General features: G+C 40.8%; 2 protein-coding genes across 13 annotated transcripts in view; both read right to left on the bottom strand.

Annotated features, from left to right (window-relative positions):
- The window catches only part of ADAM22 (ADAM metallopeptidase domain 22), a 273,466-nt gene extending 257,026 nt beyond the window's left edge, over positions 1–16,440 (bottom strand). For 5 of the 11 annotated variants that reach the window (XM_066238158.1, XM_066238160.1, XM_066238162.1 and 2 more), the window contains exons 1-2: positions 16,094–16,438; positions 15,489–15,649 (exon numbers count right to left, since the gene is read on the bottom strand). In XM_066238158.1, the coding sequence (XP_066094255.1) occupies positions 15,489–15,649; positions 16,094–16,178 (246 nt within the window). In that variant the 5' untranslated portion in view covers positions 16,179–16,438. Of the gene's footprint in view, positions 1–15,488; positions 15,650–16,093 lie in introns of all 11 variants that reach the window. The other 6 variants (XM_066238155.1, XM_066238156.1, XM_066238157.1 and 3 more) reach the window with 4 other exon arrangements.
- A 6,240-nt stretch (positions 16,441–22,680) lies between these two features.
- Positions 22,681–27,754, bottom strand: part of DBF4 (DBF4-CDC7 kinase regulatory subunit) — a 30,820-nt gene continuing 25,746 nt past the window's right edge. For both annotated transcript variants that reach the window (XM_066239643.1, XM_066239644.1), the window contains exon 12: positions 22,681–26,639. In XM_066239643.1, the coding sequence (XP_066095740.1) occupies positions 25,724–26,639 (916 nt within the window). In that variant the 3' untranslated portion in view covers positions 22,681–25,723. The remainder of the gene's footprint in view (positions 26,640–27,754) is intronic.

The following is a 27,754-nucleotide window of genomic DNA, read 5'->3' as shown; positions in this document are numbered from 1 at the left end:
GAGGCCCGTCCTCCTCTCAAACCCAGCCCAACACAAGACTCTAAGAATCCAGAGGAAAGAAATACCTGCTAAAATACATCAAAAGCTATTGAAAATACATTAAATGTATATAAAATCTAACATAAATGGTCACAGGCTGTTTTTTTCTCTACCTTTGAGACAGAAGATTTAAACAAAGGCAGACCATAAATATTTGCTGAGTATCAACTATGCATCAGGCACAGTGCTAGGCAGGCAATAAATAATGGAAAATGCAAATGATAATCTATTTCATGGGGACACCTTCTATTAACACACTCAAACTAACGGTGCTTTAATTTCCACCTCCCAACCCACACCAACACACACATAAGCAGGAATAATTTTATGACAAGCCTATAAGGCAAGTTTAACTTTCAGTACTCCTGTAAAAGTGCCCCATCATTCCTTAATACGAAGGCTGAATCCGCAGCACTGTGGCAATGCATCATCCTGTAAGACTTTGAGAAATGCCACGCTCAGCAAGTGTGCAGGATGGACTGAGCACGTAACTCAGTGTTAAATCCAGGAGGTTGTGAGCAATGAGAACAAGGAGAATGATTTTAGAAAGGCAATTAACAGTAAATAGCAGAAGGGACACTTGAATCCACACTTAAAGAAGAGAATGAATAGAGAGATAATTTAAGGGGAACAAAAGAAACACAGGATAAAGAAAAAACACATACACATAACAGGCTAACAGGCTCAAATGTTAGCAGTAAAAGATTAGCTATTATTAACAAGACAGGTAATAGCAAATGTTGGAGAGGCTGTGGAGAAAAAGGAACCCTCATCCACTGTTGGTGGGAATGTAAAGTAGTACAACCATTATGGAAGAAAGTATGGTGGTTCCTCAAAAAACTGAAAATAGAACTACCTTATGACCCAGCAATCCCTCTACTGGGTATATACCCCAAAAACTCAGAAACATTGATACGTAAAGACACATGCAGCCCCATGTTCATTGCAGCATTGTTCACAGTGGCCAGGACATGGAAACAACCAAAAAGTCCGTCAATAGATGACTGGATAAAGAAGATGTGGCACATATACACTATGGAATACTACTCAGCCATAAGAAATGATGACATCGGATCATTTACAGCAAAATGGTGGGATCTTGATAACATTATACGAAGTGAAATAAGTAAATCAGAAAAAAGCAGGAACTGCATTATTCCATACGTAGGTGGGACATAAAAGTGAAACTAAGAGACATTGATAAGAGTGTGGTGGTTACGGGGGGAGGGGGGAATGGGAGAGGGAAAGGGGGAGGGGGAGGGGCACAAAGAAAACTAGATAGAAGGTGACAGAGGACAATCTGACTTTGGGTGATGGGTATGCAACATAACTGAACGACAAGATAACCTGGACATGTTATCTTTGAATATATGTATCCTGATTTATTGATGTCACCCCATTAAAAAAATAAAATTATATATATAAAAAAAAGGTTAGCAGTAAAGTGCAAAGCTTGCTGAGCTAGAACACAGTTTTCAAATTCCAAAATAAGTCAAGTCCAGCGACGTGCAGCAGGGATGGTTCCCAACACTGAATGTTAAGAACCTTTCAGAGACTTGGGGTTTTTTGGTCTGTTTGTTTTTTTGACCAGAGTTGCTAAGAGAAAAAGAGACACTCAACAGAAATAGGCTGGGGTCACAGGGAAAGTGAACAGAACTAGGCTAAATGACAAATGGGAAGAAGCCACAGGAAAGTGACACAACCTGCACTGAGAGAAAGGAAAGGAGGAGATACAGAGAAAAGAAATAGTTGAGCAAGGAAAACCTGACCCGGCAGGGGCCTGGGGGCACACGGTAGAACGGAGCAGGACTCTCAGCCAAGGCGCCAGGACCACAGTCAGCGCTGCTTGCTCAGCACTTGCTCTGGACAAGGCTCTGCGCTCAGTGCTGGGCAGGAATGAAAAGAGGAGGGTGTAGGCCTGCACTCCGTGTTGCTCTGCACAATTAAACACACATAAAATAAGGGTTACCCCACCACCCTATGACAACTGCAAACTTGAAGATTTCATTATCAGAACATTTAAGAAATGTCCTAATCAGACAGAATGGACTTCAAAACAAAAGCTCTAACAAGGAACAATGAAGGACCCAGCAATTTCACTTTGGGGATATTTATCTGAAGAAATCCAAAGTATTAAGTTGAAAAGATATACACAACCACATGCTCACTGCAGCATTATTTACCATCGCTGAGGTAGGGAAGCATCCTCAGTGTACACCAACACATGAATGGATAAAGAATTGGTTCATATGTACAGTGGAGTATTACTCAGCCATAAAATGAAAGCTTGCCATTTGCGATGGCATATAGATGGATCTAGAAGGTATTATGCTAGTGAAATAAGTCAGGCAGAGCAAGACAAATACCATGTGATTGTACTTACCGTATACATGGAATCTAAGAAAACAAAATAAACAAAACAGAAAAACAAACTCATTGATACAGAGAACAGAATGATGGTTGCCAGATTTGGGGGGGGGGGGGGGCTGGGACAATGAGTGAAAAAGGTTAAGAGATTAAGAAGTATTAATTGGTAGTGTTTTTAGAATAGTCGTGAGGATGTAAAGTACAGCATAGGCAGTATGGTCAATTACATTGTACTATGTATGGTAACAAATGGGTGCTAGATCTACCAGGGTGATCACTTGGTAATTTATATGAATACCTACACTGAGTTGAACACTCAAAACTAATAATATAAAACTATACGTCAACTGAAATTAAAAAATAAAAAGTTATTAAAAACAAAGTCCTAAACAATTTATTAGTCAATGACCTCAGGTAGATTTCACACTAAATTGGTTGTTATGAATTAATAGTACTTTTCCTTCATTAAATATAAAAGAACATTGTCTATGCAAGATCATTAAGAACATCATGCTAAACGTACCTCAGAAATTAACTTAAATGAGAATTCTCAGTATCTCAGCACCAATATTCTTTCCCCATTTTTATCTTTGAGGGTCCTGAGAAGCAACAAAAAATCGCTATACACAATAGTTTAAAATAGCTTTCTCTCTAGTCACTTATCCACTCAGAAATGGCTACATCTTTGGTGACAGTAATGAGTACTTCCTGAATCCCCCCTCCCCGTCTTATCAATAATATCTGTCCAAGGGTGTGCCCTGGCTCAGCTGGTTGGAGCACTGGCTCCAAGTGCCAGGGCTGCCAGTTTGATTCCCAGGCAGGGCACATGCAGGAACAGATGGTGCTCCTTTCTCTCTCTCCCTCTTTCCCTCTTGCTAAAATTAGTAAATAAAAACAGTTTTTTAAAGTCTGTCCAAGTTTAAAGGTACATTCATGAGGAAATAAGTAAGTTTGAAGAAAAGCAATGTAGGATGAAAGCTTTGACTTAGAACTGTAAAACCATGATTACATTTTGTGATTTTGTCCAGATGATTTAGCTATGATAAATAGTACATGCATAATCTTGACAGCTACTTATATCTGCTGAGGACCCCCTGCTAGGCACCTGGCCAGACCTGACAGGACACTGCAAAGATATTAGAAAGCCACAAGGGAATCTGTGGAAATGTGCAGAATCAGGCTCTATGACATGGCAACCTTCCTGCAGCATCTTGCTATCTACTCCAGAGAAAGAAATCCCACTTAGAGAAAAGCTTGAGCTATGACCTGTACTAGCAAATTGTGCACACTAGCTTGACTCCAACGTCCTGGGCTGACTAGCAGAGGAAATGAAGGCAATTTCTCCCAAACAAGCCTACTTACAAGGCAAGCTGACCCTGGCCAGGTAGTTCAGCTGGTGAGAGCATCATCCCAATATGCTAAGGTTGTGGGTTCAATACCCTATCAGGGCATATACAGGAATCAACCAACGAAAGCATAAATAAGTGGAACAACACACTGATGTTTCTCTCTCTCCCCGCCCCACCCCTCTTTTCCTCTCAAAAAAAAAAAAAAAAAAAAAAAGCAAGTGAATAAATAAGACTAGAAAGTGAGAAAGTGTGAGCAAGGCCAGACATGAGGCAGCGCCAAGGAGAATAAGTGGTCTAAGGAAACTGTCAACCACCAGACACCAGCACGGTGAGTGTGGGAGGGAAAGGGGAGTGGGGGAGGAGGGGGGTTGGTAGTGATGGAAGAGACTGGGCTTGGGGTGCTGAACACACACTATCACCCACAGATGATATGTTATAGAACTGTACACTTGAAACCGATGTAATTTTATTAACCAATAAATTTAATAAAATAATTGTTTTTAAAAAGAAGAAAACAGTCAACCAGTTCTGGCTTTGGTAGAAAAATTTAAAACCACTTGCAGAATAGAAGCTCTTGAGGCCTGTCTGGGAATGCAACATTGATTTCCCACCTTCAAAGAGATCTCTAATGTTCTTCACTTGGGACAAAAAAATACAACAAAAGGGCCCAAACTACTGCTAAGTGCTGAAAATCCCCTGGTAAGAAATTAATTTTTAAAAAGAAGAAACATGTGGATTTGCCCTTGCTGATAAATATGATTCTGAAAATTGACTTCGATACAAATAACAGATTGTGGGGCAGGGGTGGAGGTGGGACGGGTAAAGGAGTGGAGTTCTTGATTCCTTCCAGTTAGAACTCGTGATATTTCAGGATGATGATACAGCATCTTTTAAATTTAATTTTCAAGATGCAGTTGCACACAACAGTCTGTGCTGGGGAAAACGGATTTTACCTTAAAAGCAACTCAAATGATGAAATCAGAACACCTAGAAATCTAAAATCAGTTGTTATACATGCAGTATTTACATTTTCTATTTTTGATTGATTTTAGAGACAGAGAAAGAGAGAAGAGAAAGAGAGCAGGAAAAGCTTTCATGTGCTGTCCCACTTCGCTGCGCATTCACTGGTTGCTTCCCCGGTGTGCCCTGCCTGGGACTGAATCAGTAACCCTGGTGTTTCAGGAAGATGCTCTGACCAACTGAGCTAACCAGCAATGGCCTTCTGTTTCATTTTCATTTTATTTTTTAATTACAGTTCATCTTCCATATCATTTTGTCTTAGTTTCATAGTAGACAATCGTACGCTTCCATGTTTCCCGCTATATTTCAAGTACCTAAATGGCACCATACATAGCTATAAATAAAATTGACTACATTTCCTATGCTGTAATTTACACCTGTGACTATTCTGTAACTACCAATTTAAACTTTTTGTTTGTTTGTTTGTTTAGCAAGAGAGACAGGCAGACAGGAAGGGAGAGAGATGAGAAGCATCAACTTGTAGTTGCAGCACTTTAGCTGTTCATTGATTGCTTTCTCTTATGTGCCTTTACCAGGGGCTCCAGTTGAGCCAGTGACCCCTTGTTCAAGCCAGCAACTTTAGCTCAAGTCAGCGAACTTGGGACTCAAGCCAGCGACCATGTAATCATATCGATGATCTCATGCTCAAACTGGCGATCTCAGGATTTGGGACCTGGGACCTCAGCATCCCAGGTTGACACTTCATGCACTGTGCCACCGTCAGTCAGCCCAATTTCGACTTCTTAATCCCTTCACCTTTTTCTATCAGTCCCCAACTTCCCTCCCCTCTGGCAACCAGAAGTACTTATATTTTTTAAAATACAACACACTGAACTCTATTTAATAATGTATAAAGTAACTGTAATTATTAAAAGGGTCTATAAGCCTGACCAGGCGGTGGTGCAGTGGATACAGTATTGGACTGGGACGCCTAAGTCCCAGGTTCGAAACCCTGAGGTTGCGGGCTCACCAGCTTGAGCATGGAGTCACTGGCTTGAGCATTGGATTATAGACATGACCCTATGATTGCTGGCTTGAGCAAGGGCTCACTCACTCTGCTACAGCCCCCCCACCCTCAGTCAAGGCACATATGAAAAAGCAATTAATGAACAAGCAATCAACAAACAACTAAGATGCCGCAACGAAGAACTGATGCTTCTCATCTCTCTCCCTTCCTGTCTGTCTGTCCCTATCTGTCCCTTTCCTGACTCTGTCTCTGTTCAAAAAATAAAGAGTCGCCCTGGCCGGTTGGCTCAGTGGTAGAGCGTCGGCCTAGCGTGCGGAGGACCCGGGTTTGATTCCCGGCCAGGGCACACAGGAGAAGCGCCCATTTGCTTCTCCACCCCTCCGCCGCGCTTTCCTCTCTGTCTCTCTCTTCCCCTCCCGCAGCCAAGGCTCCATTGGAGCAGAGATGGCCCGGGCGCTGGGGATGGCTCTGTGGTCTCTGCCTCAGGCGCTAGAGTGGCTCTGGTCGCAATATGGCGACGCCCAGGATGGGCAGAGCATCGCCCCCTGGTGGGCAGAGCTTCGCCCCTGGTGGGCGGCCGGGTGGATCCCGGTCGGGCGCATGCGGGAGTCTGTCTGACTGTCTCTCCCCGTTTCCAGCTTCAGAAAAATGAAAAAATGAAAAAAATAAATAAATAAAATAAAAAGTCTATAAATTCAGTATTTCAAAAGACTAAAATTATTCATGCATGTATACATTTGCAACCCTACCTTGTCCTAAAAAAGGATTTCAGGTTGTTTATATGAATAATTACAAGATAATTTTTTTTAAGTAGATGAGGAAACTGGAGGACAGAAAATATTCATTATGTCAATAAATATTAAGCACTGGCTCAGTGCCAGGCACTAGGCAATGGAAATATGTTGTGAATAAAGAGACAAGACTATTCTCAAAGCTTACATTCTAGTGATGGCATACTGAAAGACAATAAACGAATCAATCATTAAAATAAATGTCAAATGCTAACAAGTGTCAGAAGACAACAGATTAATGTGATGTAATAAGGAGGGGGTGAAGTGGGAGTACTTAGAAAAATGGACAGAGGAAATCTCTCTGAGATTCCTTTTATCTTTAATATTTATTTTAATCAAAGTTCTACATGCATAGTCCACTGCACAGATCTGCCTTGCAGATGGACAAATCTCATGAATCAAGAGAGAGTGCAGGTGACTTCTGAGCTGAAATGGGGATGAAGAGAAGGAGCACGCTGATGAGCTAGTAATGAAGCCACTGTGGAGACTCAGGCTGTGACTTCTCACTTTGCAGGAGGGCACAATGTGCCTCTGAATTTTTGGCATCCAACTCGAAGAAGGAATCTCAGTTACAGGACAATCTCTCCTCTTGGTCCTGACGAGCCATCATGTGTGATGTTCTCCAAGACTTTGACTAATGCTGTAACTGGTTTCTCAGGAATATTTCTTACAATGTCCTTCAAAATATCCTTTAGAAAAAGCCTGGTAGGCGACTAAAGAGGTCAAGGAAGTCACAGAGAAGGCTGATACCAATTCAGATACCCAACTCTCTTGTGATTAACTGAAATCCAAAGAGATTTAAGGGGGGTAAAATCTTTCAAATCTTAAGAATACACAGAGCTCGTCAACCCTGGGCCCACATTGGAATCTTCTGGGGAAGACTTTTAAAAATACCCTCACCCAGGATCTCTGGAGGTGAAGCCAGGACACTATGGAGGAACAGAAGATAATTCTCCATAGTTTCTTTTAACTGAATTTCTGGCAGATTGAACTCCAACAAAAACTCAAAATGCAGGTATTCTCTGCTGCCATTTATATATGGACTCAGATATGTTCATCTGCTTAAAGAATATCTGAGATAGGAAAATTATACCCATTTCAAGAAATGAACATAACTAGTGTTAAATATGACATCAATTCACCCCTAGAGGAAGTTAGCCAGGAAGAAGACCTGGACAGGCCCAAGAATTTCTTAAAGAAATAACGTTAGCTATGTTCTAACACAGAGATAAATAGCAAAGGTAAAAAGGAGTATTTTATATGGATTTCTAACATTTTCTTTGAGAATCCTTTACCCAGTACTACTATTTATTGTTTTTTGGCCTTGGGTAGATTAATTAGCTTCCTTAAGCCTCAGTTTTCTCATTGACAAAACAGGTTTAATAATCATACCTACCTCATAACAAGAGAGAATGCATGTAAAACACTCCGCACCAGGCCTGGTACCTGGTAAATAGTCAGTAAATATTAACTCTTATTTTTCAACTTTCACTGAATATTTGCTCTGTAGTGCTTTTATTACCAAAATAAACACACCCAACTAGTTCTCAGAAGCTATTGTTTTTTATTATTATTGATTGGTTCCATATCTTTTTCATCTGAATGCGCTGACATTTGGAGCTACTTGTTCTGTGAAGACAAAAAAGATATTCTGTACCTTTGTTTTTCTGAAGACGGTCATATGACTATGGATCCTTGTTTAGCATTTGATGCCTCTGAATCAAAATTATTTTTGACTGCAAAAGAGCATATATAATCTGGGTGTTGACTGTTGAATACTAAAATCTGTGATTTACAAAGATTCTAACAATCAGTGTACATATCCTGTTCCAAAATAAACAGACCTCACATATCCTTCAAGAGGTCTTTTTCCCCTATTAAATGTGAAATATCTTCCTATATTCCATTCACATTCTCAAAGTATCAGAAATGAGGCATCTCGACTGTGTTCTGCAAGCTTCTTCACTATCATATAGCTTTTAAAAAATATTTTCAAGTGCTGAAAGAAATAAATAGTTCCCATCTTTGACCTCAAAGTTATTGAATGACATCGAAATAGATGTTGGTGGTCTCCCACAATAAAGCCGGACTAGCACTGTGGTTAGGCACACAGGCAGCACCTAGGAGCCAAAGGGACTGGGTTCAGGTGGCTTCTCAGCTACCTACACCAGTTTGTGATTTTGCAGCTATAAAGGACCTATGAGAGACAAGTTCTTTTTGTGCACAGTAAAATCACCAGGCAGGATTTCAAAGATGCCCAAAAGAAATACATACAAATTGGGATCTCACAGAGGAAAAACAAGACTTAGGGGAAACTCCTCCACATCTGAATTTCATTGTTATTTAACTATTTGATTGGTAAAAGAAGAAGGTTGGTAGGGGAATAAAAAATGCACTAAAAAATATCTCTTTTCTATTCATGGCCACAGAACAAAATTTTGATTGGTGGCAAAACATTATCAATACTGAGCTACTTAGGTTTAACAAATGCACATTAAGAAAAAAATGAGGTTTGTGCTATCCTTGCAAAATACTTCTAAAACCGTAATTCCTAGGAGCCCTTTTCCGCCAGGGAAGCAGTACTGAGAGTAAGTCACGGTCAAGCTGACTCAGTGCTCCCAAGTGAAACAGCACAATTTTAAGTACAGCTCATCTGTGCTCAGACCTACGTACTAATACAATAATACACACAGAGCACTCCTACTGCTTGCTATCTTGCACTTCCCCCATTCATTACCGATGATCAAAACTACGATAAATTGTGGGTCTATGTTCTTCGTACCTGACTAACTTGAGATGCTACAACACTCTCCAGAGAAAGAGACAGAGAATTAAGCAGCCCATCCCTTCTCTGACAACAAAGATTTCCAAGAAAAAGAAATTCGCTCTTCGTAGAGATATGTAATCACCGAGTGAAACACAAATTATTGAAAATTTAAGGAGTGACCACACAACAAAATAAACTACCGGATAACTGATCTTCAATGTTACAGAAACCTGTCATGCATGGCTAGCAAAAAAGGCATAACCATTAAGGGGCTTATTCTTAAAAACAGCAATTTTGTGATTATCAGTATCACACCATCAGTAAGACTCAGTAGGTGATAGCTTGTCCAGATGGGTGTCCAGTTAACATATGTTTTGTCCTTTTATCTGCAAAAATACAGTTTCTTCAGCATAAATATTGATAATGTCAAGTCAGAAGACAGATGCTGAATATTTTGAATATTATAGTTCTAAGTGCTTTTTTAATAGGACTGAAAATTACTTCAGACTAGGAAGACAATCTGGAGGATAGCAAGGCCACCCACAACCAAATGTGATGTCTCTATCATTTCTAGGCCTTTGTGCAGTGGTGGGAGTCAAAGAATTTACATTCCTTACTCTTTTTAACATTCATCTAATGACCGTTTTAAGTATTAAAAAAAAAAAAGAGGCCCTGGCCGGTTGGCTCAGTGGTAGAGCGTCGGCCTGGTGTGCAGAGGTCCCGGGTTCGATTCCCAGCCAGGGCACACAGGAGAAGCGCCCATCTGCTTCTCCACCCCTCCGCCGCGCTTTCCTCTCTGTCTCTCTCTTCCCCTCCCGCAGCCAAGGCTCCATTGGAGCAAAGATGGCCCGGGCGCTGGGGATGGCTCCTTGGCCTCTGCCCCAGGCGCTTGAGTGGCTCTGGTCGCGACAGAGTGACACGCCGCTGCCGCCACCGCCACCGCTGCCACCGGAGGGGCAGAGCATCACCCCCTGGTGGGCAGAGCGTGGCCCCCTGGTGGGCGTGCCGGGTGGATCCCGGTTGGGCACATGCGGGAGTCTGTCTGTCTCTCCCCGTTTCTAACTTCAAAAAAATACCAAAAAAAAAAAAAAAAAGATATACCAAAATGTAGTTTATTATTTCATGCATTTAATACTTAAATAAGGACAATAAGATGTACACAAAACTAGATTGTTATAGGAAGAGCTTTAAAATATTAAGAATATTAAATAATATCTCATAAAAAAACAATAAAACTGTTAAGATATTTCCATATTGCTTCTTGATTGGCATCCTCACTTGTAATTTTTTCACCTGTGGACGGAATGAACATTACTACGGGCTCGTAGAACACGCTGTTGCGCAGACGAATGTTAAAAAGGAGTAGGGAATGTAAATTTGTGATTTCCACATTGGGCAGCGGCCCTAGTGCCCACTTTAGAGAGAATCCTGATTACAAGTGCCTTTTTAACGAGTTTGCTGAACTCAACAAAAATTTAGGAATCGGTTCTGCCAAACTGGTGCAAGCGGCTGAATCCCACCACTGCCTTTGTGGCAAAACAAGCTTTTGGTAAAATCATCCCACTTGGGATAAAAATAAGGCATTCAAGTAACTGCCCATGTGGTAAAGAAATCTTTTGCAATATGGACTCATAACAACAGAATTATTATTTCACACCAAATTGCCAATATTTCCACAAAACAAAAATGTGAATTTCTCCCAAAATGTGCTTGAATGTTCCATTTAGTGATAAAAACTGAAACAAGGACAGTAAGAATAAAATTAAGGTGTGTTACACCATCCAGATCTTTCTGAAACATTAATACACAGCTGGCTTCCCTGCTCTGGGTCAGTGGCTCGATCTTACCAGGTGTTAATTCCTGTGTTAGTGTGGATGACCTTTAAGTTGCTTCCATCTCCAGCACTGTTAGATTCCACTTAGTTACGCAAATTTGAGTAATTTATAATTTAGTTCTGAGAATGTGTTAAACTCAGGTAATTAGGGCACCATTTTTGCATTAAAGTGATGCCTCAAAACTTCTAAATAGTATTCAAGCAGCTTGACAGAATCTGTCATTTAACAAAAACTCATGTAATATTTATACTATGCCCGGCATTGTTCTAAGTGCTTTATAAATATTAATTCATTTATACAGTATTTTCAGTCTACTTAGAAACTAAGTTCTTATGAAGCTTAAAAAGTATGTGAATTGGCATGTACGTATGAATGAAAGTAAACAATCCCATTTGGGGGAAGTAGAGGAATGTGGGGGGATAAATGGTGATGGACAAAGACTTGGCTGGGCTTGGGGGGGGGCGTGAACACACAATACAATATACAGTAATGTGTTGTAGAATTGGGCACCTGAAATCTGTATAATTATGTTTACCAGTGTCACCCCAATAAATCCAATTTAAAAACTTTAAAAATAGAAATAATTCACTTACCCTTTGAAATAAAACTATTCATTTCTAATAATTAAAATAATCCCACAAGAATATAAACCCGGACAATTAACACTCCTCATGAAAGCCTTAGATTGCATTTAAGACAAAGTCCAAATTCCTCAGCAAACCATGAAGGTCCTGCAGCATCTCTGTGCTTTCCCGCTGTCTCACCTGTCCCTTAAATCCTATTTGTAATAAACAAAAATGTGTCCTGACTTACCGCGTGCCTATGGCCTTGCTGCCTCTTAGCTATGATATTCCCATCCCCTCCCTTTAATCTGGCCAATTCCTATTCACTGTCAAAGCACAGCTCACACAGCACCTCCCCCAGAGTCCACCCAGACTGTTCACCAGGGTTAAAAACAGTTCTCCTCTTGCACAGCTTTCTGTGATCACCTCCAGAAAATCACTCAGGACAGAATATAACTACATATTCACTCATCTATCTTCCCACTTGTTGTAAATCCTGTAACCCTTTGGGTAGTACGTCCTTGTACTTCCTCGTGCCTCCTGATCATCCAGAGTACGATCGTAACAAAAATTTTTATTTTAAAAATGTGTAAGACAACATTAAAAAAAAGCAAATATATGTTCTTTTTGTTTCCATAAATTGGTTATCAAATAAACATGATTTTAAGTTAATAAAACTGTAACTGGAACTAATTTCATTTTTTGGAAAAAAAAAATCACTCCCAGGGGTCAGCGAGTATGAAAAAAACTCACTACTCAAAGGGTTAAAGGCTCAAATTGTCTTTTCTCTTTAAATCCCCAGGCCCTTGCACAAAAAAATTGGTACACAGGAGCTCAGGTAAGTAAATGCCTTTAAATAAACAAAACAACAAATGAATACCTATCCGAATTTTATTTCTGAAGAGGAAGAAAGTTGCGAGACATACCTACAGACCGCTAAATGCCATAAGTTATATCTATATAATTACCAAAGAAATAACAGGGGCCATATACAATCAACTTGTTTTTGAGTTAAATTATAGCTCTTAAGGAAACTAGAAATGCCAAAGAAAACTAGTTTCCTAACTGTAGGAAAAGGTGGCATATGGCAAGTAGGTCTTTACAGCTCTTCCAGATTCAGTCTTTGTGGCAATGATTTCTAACTACCGTTTAAGGAGGTGTAAGCAGCACAGGCTCCGCAGGTGACCCAGACATCCAACCAGATGCACTGTGTGTACTTGACTGTGTGCCAGGCACTGAGATGAGTTCCCGTAATAATTACTTTGATGACTGTAGGGAAAACAGCTGTGTTAGGCTTGCTCGCTTGCACTTTGCATGATTAGTGCATGCGCACGTCGCAGAGCCAAGTGTGTATAGTCTATGTAAGGCTACAGCTGCTTTCCCTCAGCACGGACTGTGGATCGCTTGCCCTCCACTGCGAGGGGCTGTTTTGCCGTTTACCTGCTGCAGTGAGAAGCGGTCCTTCCCCTGCCTGTGTCCACCATTGCAAGAATGTAATAAACGCGTACAGCCCAACACTTTCCAGCTCCACAGTTCCTCTACTGTCTGTCCGAATCCAATGAGAACCTGCCTGGTCTCCGCCACCGGCATCACATCGACAAGGCAGTATCTTCACTTTCATTTCTGATTTGCATTAATAACCTATTCATGCTGTTTAACCTAAATCCTACCAATTCATTCACACCTCACCAAAAGCCAGAGCCACTCAATTGTGAGGTTAACAGTACTCCTGTAGGAAGCAGAGACTGCAGGATCCCAAGGTAGCTTCTGCCCCACGTGCAGAGGCCTAGGAACCGAAAACTCCATAGAAGCAGAACTCCATAAATGGAGAGAAAAGGAGAACTGGCCTGTTTTCCAAAAGTGGTGGCTTTTCACCAACATAAAGAAGGGCAGAGGCTCCTGCGGACATTACCAGCAGAGTAATCCTGCAGCCAATCAGTCCCGCCCTTTTCTTTTTAGCTCTACTTCTTTCTGTCTCCCTGCCTCTCAGAGAAAGTCTTTGTGATTTGTTTTAAAGCACTGGCTATATTAGCAAAAATTCACACTGTGGGAAACTCTATAGGATGAAAGACGCCATGTCTTCAGTGAATAAATTGCGAGAAAACACAAAGAAATGGAGGAAAAAACTATGCATTAAAGAAACTTTTAAAAAAAACCCACTAATTATAGTCAAAGGACATTATTTGGGTCCTGGATCAAACAAACAAACTTAAATACATATGTGTTATATTTACATATATTTATGTAATATATTTATATATATTTTAACATATTTATATATTTAATGTTTATTAGAGTGTGTTCATCTAAAAGAACATTCATGTTTCAGAGATGCATAGTGAAATATTTTATAAACAAAATGATATGACATGCTTCAAAATAATACAGGAAGGGGAAGAAAATAAGAGACAGATGAAACAAGATTGGTAATTAAGTTGATTAATTGGTAATTAATATGAGTTAATTGTTGAAACTGAGGGTTTATTACAACATCTTACTTTTGTGTTTAAATTTATTCCTCCACAGAAGTAATTCTAACGTATTGAAAAATAAGACAGTATCCTATGCTTCTTCAGTTTTACTAGGAAAACAAGGTAAAGTAAAAAAAATGAAAAATAGGTATTTACCAAACATTAATTTAAATAATGGAATCTTTCACTAATGGTTTGGCATATTAGATTTTTTTTACTACAATATCCTAACTTTGATGACTATATTAAAATTTTAACATTTGGCTACAAATACAAGTTTAAATATTTTTCTATTTTACACATGCAGATAAATTATAAGCTTGCTTCAGTTAAGTTTACAAATTTTCAACTACATAAACAAATTCAACCTTAATATGCACTTACCAGTAGATGATTGCCAAACTGATGTATATAAATTCAAACAATGTTTACGGAGCCCCAAATACAGGGGTAAGCAATAATGAGTTTACAGATGTAATACAAATAAATAATACAATAATTAGAAAATAATAATAAGAACTATGTGTTTCACGTACTTGCACTGTAAAACTGCTTTTGCCCACCCCTGTATTTACTGAAATTAACCAGTATATTCAACATAATTTTCAGGCATACCTGTGGATCTGTGATATTTATGTAAAGACAGGTAACTGGTAAACTTAAATTTTTAAAAAAAATAATTAACAAATGCCCAATAAATAACATAGACCTAATTACACCATGAGGGCTTCTACCAACAAAGACAGCCCAGCCGGGGGAGGGACGCCTTTTTTTGTAAAGTGCAGGTGAATGAGCACATTTCTGATGTCCACATAATTGAGTGACCTGAGAACCTTGGATTTTAGCTTATTTTATGGTTTGAATTTAGAGATTCTACATTTCTTTTTCCAGTTATTCTACAGTACCAATTGTGGTTTAAATAATTCGTAAAATCTTCTCTTTGAGCACTAAACCAACAACCAACCACAACAATAATGATGCCAATTCTGCCCAAATACTGTGCCCCTTCTTGCCTACGAATGGCTTTTGCTTTTGCCTTAGAGGGGTGGGAGGGTCTCCGCCCTTACGCTCAGGGGCCGCACTGCTGGAGGCATCCCGCACAAACTCCTCTCGAGCAAAGTCTCTGGCTTGCGGTTGTTTGGTCCTCCCTTTTCGTTTTTGTTTTTGCTTTTTTGCACAGGGAGCGTCCTGCAGGACTAGCATTAGAATTGCGCTCATTTCACCTAAAACACTGCATCTCCAGGGCAACTGCGAGCAAACGCGCATCGGCGGGTGGGCCGGGTGGCGCGGAGGACCACCCTCCTTGGACCGCGCCTCACCTGGGCGCCACCGGGGTGGCCCCGCACCCGCGTGGTCAGCGCGTCGTGCCCGGTTTCGTCTTCGCCGCCAGAGCGGTAGATGAGCCGGAGTGGCACGATGCTCTGGCGCTCCAGGAAGCGGTTTTCGTTCCTCCTCTCCAGCTCCGTCAACGAGGCGTCTCCTCCAGGCAAGAAGGGGAGACGAAGGGAATGGGGAGAAAAGGCGAAAATAAAGCCCTGACTCACACTGGTCGGTCTTGCGGTCCGTCCCCTCCCCTCTGAAAAGCCCACCGCCCCCTCCCTTCCGGACCCTATCTGGGAAGGACGCCGACACCAGCCGGAGAGCCTTGGACCACTCCTCTGAGAGCATCCTGATTGGGGCCCAGAAGCAGAACCCCCCGACCCATCCTCCGCATGCCTCCTCTTCAAAAGAAAAACAGACATTTGACCGAAAGCTCCTGATGCATTTGCGCGCCCCCACACGTATTTTTGCTCCACTTCTCACCACCCTTCCAAATAAAAAATCTCCCCGCGCACTCGGGAAACGGAGATGCCCCTTTGCTTGAGGGCTGCAGAGATTCCCGGCAAATGGCACGTCCCTAAGCCACGGAGGGTGGCGAACTTACCTGGCCGGCCGCAGCGCGCCGGGGGACCGATCGCCAGGGCGCAGAGCAGCAAGAAGGGCACGGACGCAGCCGCCGCCGCCTGCATGATGCTGCCCTCAGCCCGCCTCACCGGAGACGCTCAGCTCCTCATGCCCGGGCAGCGGGTCCAGCTCCGTCGCCCGGCGACCCCCGGCTCGCCTGGGCCGCCCCCTCCCAGCCCCGGTCGGTGCTGCGGCGGCCGTGGCGCTGCAGCCTCCACCGCTGCTCTGCCTCAGTGCTGCATTGTGCTCCGCGGGCGCTTCCGCTGGCGGGGGGAGCGAACGAGTGCTGCATTGGGCGGTTGGCTGTAGCTAAGTGGTTTCTAGCGCCTCCCACCTCATCTCCTGGCAAAGGCTCCGGCAGGCGACGAGCGCTCTGCAGGGAGCGAGCGCCTGGTGCACTCGCCCCCCGCCCGCGGCCAGGGGCGCGCGCACAGGAGTCGCTGGGAAATGTAGTTCTCCTTCGCGTCCCGCTCTTCGCCACTACCGCACGGATTGTTGCGACCTCGTGACCGCGAGGCCTTCTATGACCTGACGACTGGAGGGAGGAAAAGGGCAAAAGAGAGGTCATCGCTGGAACCGAGGTTATCAGACCGCGCCACCGCGGGGGCCGGTATTCACCCACTTCGTCTACCAAGAACTGTATTCGTGTTTCCCACAAATTAACAGTTAATTATTATCAGGAAATTATATCCCCAAGAGTACATGGTACTAAGCGCAGGGGACACAACCGTGAACGTCTCTGGTATGCGCACCTGCTCTCAGACACAGTTGAGGAAATACCGTTGTATACAGTTAAGTGTGAAAAGTGTCCAGGTAATACTAGCTCAACCAATATATTTCAGCAGAGAATACTGCTTTGATCCTGTGGCCTGAAATGCTGCCAGCTGTGAACGGAAAGGGGCTTTGCAGCCACAAGTTGGGGCAGGTTCAAGGGTTTTAGAGATACTGGAGCCTCAAAACTTGAGTTTAAGGCAAACCTCAATAGGGAAATCACAACTGAGCATTTCTGGGTTCTAGAGTAAAGCCATGACCTTTTCGGTGGAGAATTATGTACTCTTTAAAAAAATTAAAGTTTGTTTTATGAGATGATAATGTATGAGAGATGGAGCACCTGACTGTGGAGCAAAAAGCATCATGTGGTCACAACTGCCAGTCATGAGCTGGGGTTTTGTCAGACCTACTGTTGGGAAAAGTTGTGTTAGGCTTGCTCAATGGTTTACCAGCTGCAAGCACTGCTTGATTAGTGCACGAGCACGTGGCAGCATATGTGTATTATCTATGTAAGGCTAAGGGTACTTGTGTTCAGCACAGACTGTGGATGGCAGATTGCCGATTGCCTGGGGTCCACTGTGACTGCGGCAGTAAGAAGAGGGTTTTCCCTTGCCTGTTTGCTTGTCCCTGGTAAACGGGAATGGCCCAACACATTCTGGCTCTACACAGGTCCTCTACCGTCTGCCCAAATCCGATGTGAACCTGCCTGGCCTCCGCCACCAGCATTACACCTACTAATTGATATTGGGCAGGTGCAGCAATAAACTATTGTAAAATGGAATTGGTATATCCAAGACTGGGCAAGGGCAGACTGGAAGGCGCAAGGGTGTTGTATGAGCAGAGCCTAGCCCAGTCGGCAAACTCAGTCAACAGAGCCAATTCGCGAGCCACAGTTTGCCAACCACTGGCCTAGACCTCCATCACTTTTGTTAACAGTTCCCAGGGCTGGCCCTGCCCCAGGATCTTTCTCCCGTCAGGCGACCTCTAGGCTCTTGACTAATGCAGAAAAGATTTCAAGAACAATAGAGTGAGAACAAAAGCCAGTTTTATTCGGGTAGAGACAGAGGCCAAGAAGCAGGCACTGCTGCTGCCTGCTGGGAAAGCAATAGTACACGTCAGAGTGGACACGGGCCAACATGCAAGGGAGTTGCACGTGTCAGTTTCTAGGATTTTATCTATTCCAAGTGTTTGAACTTTGTGGAACCAAATTGTTTCATCCTCCGTTGGGAGGGGGGGAGTCTTGTTCCTAATATGGTCCTTTCAGTAAGTGTCATGCTGTTTGCCAGCAGCTTAACCTCCCTTCTACTTGTGGTGTCAGTTTTCATTGTAATGATGGTATAATAAACTTTGGGGATGATCTCTGGTCTTTTCTCCACTTTAGAATGATCTGGTTTTAGCCAGTCCTTGTTGTCACTGACCTCTACAATCACGAGGGGAATGACATCAGAGCAAAGTTGTGTGTGTGGTGGGGGCATATCAGGTGACCCACAGAAGACATAAGTTGCCTGAATGATAGTGTTGCGATGGCCTGTTAAAGGCACAGCTGTAGCATCACCTGGGAGGTTTGGAGGTGGTATTTTTGAGGGTGGAGTATCATCTTTTAGGATGCAGTATACACTTCCAGTTCAAAATACTTATATCAGTGGTAGTCAACCTGGTTCCTACCACCCACTAGTGGGCATTCCAGCTTTCATGGTGGGCAGCAGTGGAGCAACCAAAGTATAAATAAAAAGATAGATTTAACTATAATAAGTTGTTTTATAAAGATTTATTCTGCCAAACTTAGCAAAAATCCGACATAAAGTACTTGGTAAGTAATTATTATTATATGCTTTAACTTGCTGTAACTCTGCTTTATAAATTTTATAAAGTAAAGTTACTTCCCTACTTTATAAATCACCATTACTGTGGAACCGGTGGGCAGTTAGAAAATTTTACTAACAGAGATACAAAAATGGGCTGTAGGTATAAAAAGGTTGACTACTCCTGACTAATATGGTGCTATGTCTCAGATAAAAGAATATGTAAGTCTGAGAACCAAAGACAGAAGCAGGAGTGGGCCTATTTATTATTAGTATTGTTGACAAAATTATCAAAATTTTTGCTTTCCATCTGAGTACCTCCTGAATTATAAGCTGCAACTACCACCTGGCCACTTTGGGTTCCTTGTGCCAAGAGACCAACAAGAAAAGAGTCACTATCCTGGCAGGGGTTATGATCCTGTCCCTCTTTGATAAGAAATTGCTGCTTCCAGAACCTCTGCAAGGAGTACTGACAATGGACAGCCTTCAGCTGTCAGCTCCTTCAAGGATTCAGAGCTGCGGAGCCTCGTTGCCAGTCATGTTCCTTCCTGGAATGGTCCACATTCAATGACTTAAGTTATCTTCACCTAGCAACTCTGAAAAGCTCCCTGTAGGGCTGATGCCCAAAGGCACTCCTTAGAAACACCCGGCATGCTAAACTTCATCAGAGTCCGCTTCCTGTGGAAACCCAACTTGTGATAAGTGTGTAATGCCCGTGGCTGAGGCTAGGCAGGGTCATATTGGGTTCGGGCAGACGACAGAGGAACTGCGGAGCCAGAAAGCGTCTGGCCATTCCATGTAATACAGCGGTTCTCAACCTGTGGGTCGCGACCCCAGCGGGGTCGCCTAAAGCCATCGGAAAATACATAATGCTATCAGGTATTTACATTCCGAATCTTAACTGTAGCAAAACTACAGTTATGAAGTAGCCACCAAAATTATTTTTTGGTTTGGGGTCACCGCAACATGAGGAACTGTATTGCGGGGTCACAGCATTAGAAAGGTTGAGAATCACTGATGTAATAGGTCTCACAAAGGCAGACAGGCACACAGGGAGGAGAAAACTGCCTCAAACAAACAGCAAAATGGCCTCTCACAGTCTCACAGTGGCGAGCAGGCAATCTGCCAGCCCCAATCCCCCATCTCTCCTGAGTGCAAGCACCCATAGCCTCATATAGGCCGTACACACCTGGCACAGCCGCACACTCACGCATCCATCAGGCAAAGTGCTTACAGCCCGTAACCCCATGAGCAAGCCTCACACAGCTGCCCCACAACTGACAGTGAGGGCTTCAAGGAATTTAGCAGCTTTTGAGGCTAATTGTCAATCTCAATTTTTATACTGTAAAAATGCTATGACAGGGTAAGGAAAAAGATTTTATAGAATTCCTAATAGGTTCAACTAATGGGGTTTTGGGAGCAAGAGTATGCTAAAAACAAACAATTTATCCCTTCAAAGTTAAAGATGTTTGTTAACAATAAGCAAACTGCTTTTGAAATGGTCGTAGTATAATGAGAACATTTTGAAAATGGATAATTGTGAGTTTATTACTGAAAATAACATCTTTTAATTAACTTAAAACTAACTGATCTCAGGAATATAGAAATTTCCTAGTACATTTTAGTGAACACTCGGCACGCTTGTTGTAATGCCGGTGGCTAAGACCAGGCAGGTTCTCATTGGATTTGAAAAGATGGCAGAGGAACTGTGGAGCCAGAAAGCGTTGGGCCATTTCTTTTTAAGTCTCACAACAGAGGTAAAAACAGCCCCTCACAGTGGCTGGCAGGCAGGCAGGCAGGCAATCCGCAATCTCCGAGTGCAAGCACCCATAGCTTTACATGGACTATTCACACGTGTTTTGATTAGCGAGTGCTAATCAAGCAAAGGGCTTGCAGCAGGTAAATGAGTGAGCAAGCCTAACAGCTGTTTTCCCTACACTTGCACATGAAACTGAAAAATTATCAGGTTTTTGCAAAGGGAGCTAATAACACAATTGTTCCTTTAGGACAGCGGTTCTCAACCTGTGGGTTGTGACCCCGGCAAGGGTCGAACGACCAAAACACAGGGGTCACCTAAAGCCATCGGAAATTAGGCGACCCCTGTGGTCTTTCGCGACCCTGTGTTTTGAGAACCGCTGCTTTAGATTTAAGTGTATGTTTTTGTTTGAGCCATGACAATACAAACCAAACATAAATAAACTGAATTTTCACAAAGTATTAAAATAATTTTTGTAATGTGGGAGCATAAAGACCTGGCCAGTTTAAGTATTTGTAAAATATTTTAATAGTTTTTTTGGGGGGAGGTGAGAGTAAAAAGTTTTGGTGCCATCAGTAAAATGAAACATTTCAAAAATACTGAATGTGTTCATTTTACCCTTTAAATTTTTCTTATGTATGTTTAAAGTGTATATAATAGTAGACTAGCATATGTATATTATGTAACAAGTTTTGCTGTTAGGAGTAACTTCTGAGAACAATGCAAAAATAAAGTTTAAAATTAAACTTCTATAAATGCTACCTTCTTGGTTTTTGTTAAATCTGCTAATTTGATAGGGTTCACCTACTCCTAATAATCATGTCACTGTTTAACTTGAGACTTGAAGTCAGCAAGATTGATGACAACTGAACTTATAATACAAAAGGTAAATGCAACTTACATTTAAGCACAACCAAGTAAAATAAACACTACAACTTTGATCATTTTATTGTTTGAAGGAATTGTGACATCCTTCAGCAGATGTGGCAGTGCATGTCTATTTCTTAATCTGGTTCTTGGTTTCTTATTTTTTGTCACACCCTATTCTCCCAGTGTTCAAAATTTGGCATCTCAGTTTAATATAGTTTGAAGACAAGTTATTTTTGCAAATTATTTGCCTAGGGCTCTTCCTGTTCCTAGATTTGGGGGGGGGCATGGAATTTTTAAGGAGGCTATTTCCCTACAAAATTAATTCTGATTAGTGGTCTTGTTTGCAAGGGCCTAAGTTCTGATTTTCTGGAGTTTTTTTTGTATTTTTCTGAAGCCAGAAACGGGGAGGCAGTCAGACAGACTCCCGCATGCGCCCGACCGGGATCCACCCAGCACGCCCACCAGGGGGCGATGCTCTGCCCATCCGGGATGTTGCTCTGTTGCGACCAGAGCCACTCTAGCGCCTGAGGCAGAGGCCACAGAGCCATCCTCAGCACCCGGGCCAACTTTGCTCCAATGGAGCCTCGGCTGCGGGAGGTGAAGAAAGAGACAGAGAGGAAGGAGAGAGGGAGGAGTGGAGAAGCAGATGGGCACTTCTCCTGTGTGCCCTGGCTGGGAATCGAACTGGGGACTCCTGTACGCCAGGCCAACGCTCTACCACTGAGCCAAACAGCCAGGGCCTAAGTTCTGTTTTTTTAACCTTAGTTGTACACTAATGTGCCCAGGTAAATAGGTGGGCTTAATGCTGCTTCTTTATGTGGAATGGGCAACTTCTTGGTTGGAATGTGTGGAATTATGGGTGCCACACCACCTTTTGTGTAAAATCATTAACCATGTCCTATAACTAACACAGTTAAAAGGCTAAACTGCCCTTTCATTTGATCTAATTGTCTTTGTATTATGGCATTACTTCTCCTGTCTCCACCTGACTCACCATGGTAAATAATATTACCGCAAAGACTTGAATGCCAACAATAGTAGCTGTCGCCTAAGGTAATTTGGGCCCAAGCAATCTCTTAAGCAATCTCCTCTTTGGCCAGCATTTAGCCCTTGTAACATGGCACACCCATGGTTTAATATCCAGCTAGCCCACTGAGGCCTTACATTCATCACTACGCTAAAAACCCTTCCATCTCTTATAGGAAGAAGCCTATGATCCTACACTGCAGTCTTTTAAAGAAACATAGCATTAGAAAGATTCCTAACTGAAAAGTGTACTATAAAACATTCTCACATTAATCAAAACTACACTTATAGAAATTGATATTTAAATAAATATAGCATTTATTATTTTAATACAGTATTTAGATAGCAGTCTAAATCTGGTATTATCTATGCATACATCCTAGTACCAGTGTTTAAAAAAAACAACTAAATTTTTATCCGATAACAAAATAATCTCACAGATCTGGAAATAAGGATTCTAGTTCAACAGTTTTGGGTTCTGAAAAGTTTTACATATATAATTGTTTTCTGTTCCTCTTTTAAAAATATGTAAATATATTTAATTGAATTTATTGGGGTAACATTGGTTAATAAACTTATACAGATTCCAGGTGCACAATTCTACAATACATCATCTGTATATTGTATTGTGTGTTCACCACCCCCCAAGTCTACCTCCATCACCTTAAAGGTAAATTTGTACTGACATTTATCAGGGTTCTCTACAAAATACAGTAGAATTAATAACATGTATATAATTCCATAAATTATTTTGATATACTAATCAATGCATGCAAGGAAGTCATTAGCTTAAAATACCATTTAAAGCAGGGGCCCCCAAACTTTTTACACAGGGGGCCAGTTCACTGTCCCTCAGACCGTTGGAGGGCCGGAATATAAAAAAACCATGAACAAATCCCTATGCATACTGCACATATCTTATTTTAAAGTAAAAAAAAAAAAACAAAAAGCCAGGAACAAATACAATATGTAAAATAAAGAACAAGTAAATTTAAATCAACAAACTGACCAGTATTTCAATGGGAACTATGGACCTGCTTTTGGCTAATGAGATGGTCAATGTGCTCCTCTCACTGAACACCAATGAAAGAGGTGCCCCTTCCGGAAGTGCGGTGGGGGGCCGGATAAATGGCCTCAGGGGGCCACATGTGGCCCGCGGGGCCGTAGTTTGGGGACCCCTGATTTAAAGAGTCTATTGACTTGTGTAAAACACTCCTGTTGCTACAATTGTTATCTTAGAAAAATAAACATTTAGAGCCACAAAACCATTGTCTTCACTGTGGCTGTCTTCTGGCTACTCCTGGAAAAAAAGCCACCAACTTTGAATGCCACAATCTGTTGCCCTTAAAGTAATTAGGGTGCATTTTTTTTCTTAATATCTTTCAATGTCAGTGCTCCTGTTATCAAAGAATTCAACTTATCATGGGTTTGCTGGGATTTGTTAGACACTATTGGCAAAGTGGGTCACTTTCTATCAAGTAAACCAAGAGTCTTCTATCTACCTCACTGAGGATCTTTGAAGATTCCTACTTCTGAACAAATGTCCTTTTGTGAACAAAGCTGTAAACCACACCACTATTACGTCCTTAAAAAGAACTGAAAAACAAAACACCCTCTCTGAATAGACACAACCCAAAGGTAGCTTGACCAGGTCGCCTTTCCTTGATAAAAATTAGGAAAAAGAATTCCTGCCTCTGTGTGATAGCAACCCCATTGCCAGGGTACACATGCTGCAGATGGCAGGCTGGATTTCTCCCTGCCCTTGGCTCAGTGCCCATTTCACAGCACAACCCCACAAACTCTATGGTGGTCTTGGTACATTTGATAGAATTGTTCCAAATAAAAGGAAGTGCAAGCCTTTTGAAAAAAAAGAATAATCCTGAAATTTGAGGTGGGGGGTAGGGTTGTCAAGGATGTTTTAAAAGTCCAATGTTCAAAAAAATAGTTCAAAAATAGTGCCAAGATGTTTAGCAACTTTTAACTACTGGAAGGGTTCAACTTGAGCCTTTTTCTTATAAATACAACTAAGGCAAAATGGCTCCAAACCACTGTGCAGGCAGTGCCACTGCAAATGGGAGCCTGTCACTCTCAAGTCCAAGGATCAGAGAACAAAGTTAAATACCCTTCCTTTGTTCAGAAAATTTTGGGGAATACGGGTATTAGTGAATGAAAAAAACTTTCTACAAATAAGTTTCCAAGTTGCACCAAGGTTTTTAAAGGCTGTTTTAAAGTCTGAAATAGGTTCACATGTACACAGATGAACTTGTGACTGATAATGCTACAGTAATAATTTACAACGGAAATAGGGTTTGCATGTATGCATTGTAACGGATATTTCAGTGATCCTCTATTGGTGTGAACAATAAAATTGTTGAAAAGTGAGTATTTCTCACTGATATTGTCCAAATGGTCAAATTAATATACAAATCAAAGTATATAAATCTATGGGGAGTCATACAAAATTTCAAAAAAATTAAGACTGGCAATCAGTTAATTTACAGTGACAATGTATTCATATAATATTCAATGGTACCAATTTTGTGAAAACTTAGTTGTTAATGTCTGACTCTTATAAGAACATAGCAAAGACAAATGCCTGCACCACCTACAAATAAGATTTGAAATATTTTTTGTATTTGAATTTTCTCTAATTATTGAATCACCAAGTGCCTAATCAAAGTAATTCTCTTGCTTCAAAATGTCTATCCTTACTCTTTTATTTCCTGATACTAGATGATGAGGTAGAATTGTCTTTGGAAGAATTTATTTCCAAAGGTAAATGATTAAACAAGTGGAAAAATTATTCTATTTAGTAGCCTGGCTAAGGTTCTCCCTTATGACTTCTACTTACCCCTACCTTAAACTAACTTAACCTGTAAATGCCAACATACCAGCATGGTCCAACCAAGTAATCTGTGTCAAATGTTTCTGGTAATAATGATTTCCAGAATCCAACACAGAAATTAATACAATTTTTCCCTTTCTGAATGAAAGTAAGGTTTTTAAAAGCAATGTTGTCATATTATCATGGGACTCAATTTTAATAGACAACAGATTTAACCAGAATACTTAAATTGATAATTCTAAATTTTGATAGTCTTGAAATTTCACTTGACACTAGTTTTTAGTGTCATAAAGTACATATTCATAGTTCTTAGGAAACAGTTATGAATATACCATGTAAAGTTGAGTCGCAAGTTTATTCTACAATTTATAAAAGGTATTAAATTCTGTAGAAAAGTGCAAACATTTCCTTTATTATTAACATTTATATCTGGTTCTGTAAACAAAGTTGGCAAAAAGAAACCCCTAGAATTTTTATACATATTTAGGAAAATTTCAAGAATATGATCTTTATCACTTTTGAAAGGTATTACTTTTTAGTCTAAAAACCAGTAAATGTAGAAGTTGAAGGGGAAGAGGAAAACACTGACAAATTATTTGGATCTTCCTTCCCCCAAATATCAAAAACATCACATATACCACCATTTTCGGTATAGCTTGTAAAACCCAAAAATTCTGACCTCTCTTCACTAGTGTGAAATAAATCCAGTAGAGACTGTGAACTACAAATTCTGTTTTCCTCTTGTGTAAGTAGACATTCAGTTCTTGTTTTATCTAATTCCGTATTTGGTTCCAGGTTTTTTTTGTTTCTTCCTAATAATATCTTCACTTTCCGAACGATTTTACCAGAAGGTAAGCTATCCACATTCTTGATGTCACATTCCTTGGGTTCCTCAGAACAACTTTGGGATAGAATGTTTGCCTGGATAGCTAGGTGCTCTCGTGATCTGTTTCTTGCTAACAGACCAGAATTGTGACCAAATATTGAACAAAAGTCCTTTTCCTTCATTTCCTTTGCTGGAGAAAGCACAGTATCTGACTTCTGTTTTGGCTGAGATGCATTATTATCTATACTGAAATTAGAAACTTGTAGAGATGTCTGTAGCCTACATGAACAGCGATCTGTCCTTACTTCTTCCATGTCATTTTCATTTATAATTAATTTATGTTCAGAAACGTCGTTTTCAGCTGGATTTAACATGGAACTTTTCTTAGCGGTTTTCTCAACAAGTCCTCTCAGTTCAGCTGAAGGGGAAGCGATGTGCTCTGAAGGAAGAGCAAGCTCTTCTCCAGGCTGATGGGTTTCTATGTACAGGAAGCTCTGCTCCCTTACCTGTACATTATTTTCCCTGAAGTCCGTCTGAGAAATAGATTCCAATTCTAGCTTTCCTTTTTGTTCAGACTTTTTCAGAATATTTGCAGGAACAGAAGAAAGGGATCCAACACTGTATTTTAATCTTTTTAGGAAAAAAAAAAAAGAATTGCCATAAAAAATTTCTAAAGTTAAAAAAATTAAATTACTAATATCTCTTAAAACTATTTATGAAACATTTAATTTTGGCAAATCTATAAAATACAGAAATCTTAGCATTCAGCCAAATTTACTTTAGATATTTTTAAAGTACTAAAACTTTACAGATATAGGTGAAAACTATAGTGTATCCCTCTTCCAATACGCATTCTTCCCTTCCTTCCAGAGGTAACCAGTATCTTGAACTTGGTGTTTAAAACTATTTTAACCACGTAAGTCAAAGAAAGATGACAATAAGATTCAGATTTGGCCTTGGCCAGTGGCTCTGTGTATAGAGGGTCAGCTCGACATATGAACATCCAGGAGATCAGGGCACACAGGAGAAGCGACCATCTGCTTCTCTCCCCCTCCCACAGCCAGTGGCTTGATTAGTTTGAGCATCAGCCCCAGTTGGGTTGCTGGGTGGATCCTGGTCAGGGCACATGTGGAAGTCTGTCTATCTCCCCTCCTCTCACTTAAAAACAAACAAAAAACAAACAAACAAAAAATTTGGATCTCTTCCTAATTTTTTCATTATCCTTAAAAATTTCTTAATGTCTCTACTGTGCCTCTTCATTTTAGTTAGCAATATGGAAATGAGTATTTCTTGGAAAACCTAAGGCATAAACATGTATTTTTTAAATTTATATTTAAGTCTAAAATATCTACTATCATTGCTAGTCAGGAACTTGGTATCTTTACACCTCTAAAGATGACAAATTAGTAATCCTTAAATTTTACACATTTATTTGAAATGAAATTTATATTACACAATCCTAAATTACACACAAATACAAAGAAACTTAACAGCTTACCTATTATGTTTTATGTAATACATGTACAGATAACACAGAAAATTAAAGTCCACCCCCTTTCAAAATCAGAACAGTTCCTTTTAATATTTATTTTATTTATACTTTCACTTCAGATTCCTTTTGAGCTAATGGAGGACAAAAAATATAAAAATACTAATACAATACCACTCTCTACTTTAAAGTCTAGAGATGTTTAAATGACTTAGCCACAGAAATGAAAGTTGTACAGATAATATAATTGATTAAA

Source organism: Saccopteryx bilineata, chromosome 7, assembly GCF_036850765.1.
Source record: "Saccopteryx bilineata isolate mSacBil1 chromosome 7, mSacBil1_pri_phased_curated, whole genome shotgun sequence".
NCBI lineage: Eukaryota > Metazoa > Chordata > Mammalia > Chiroptera > Emballonuridae > Saccopteryx > Saccopteryx bilineata.
The sequence above is the reverse complement of the archived record's forward strand: the minus strand, read 5'-3'. Positions and strand labels throughout refer to the sequence as shown.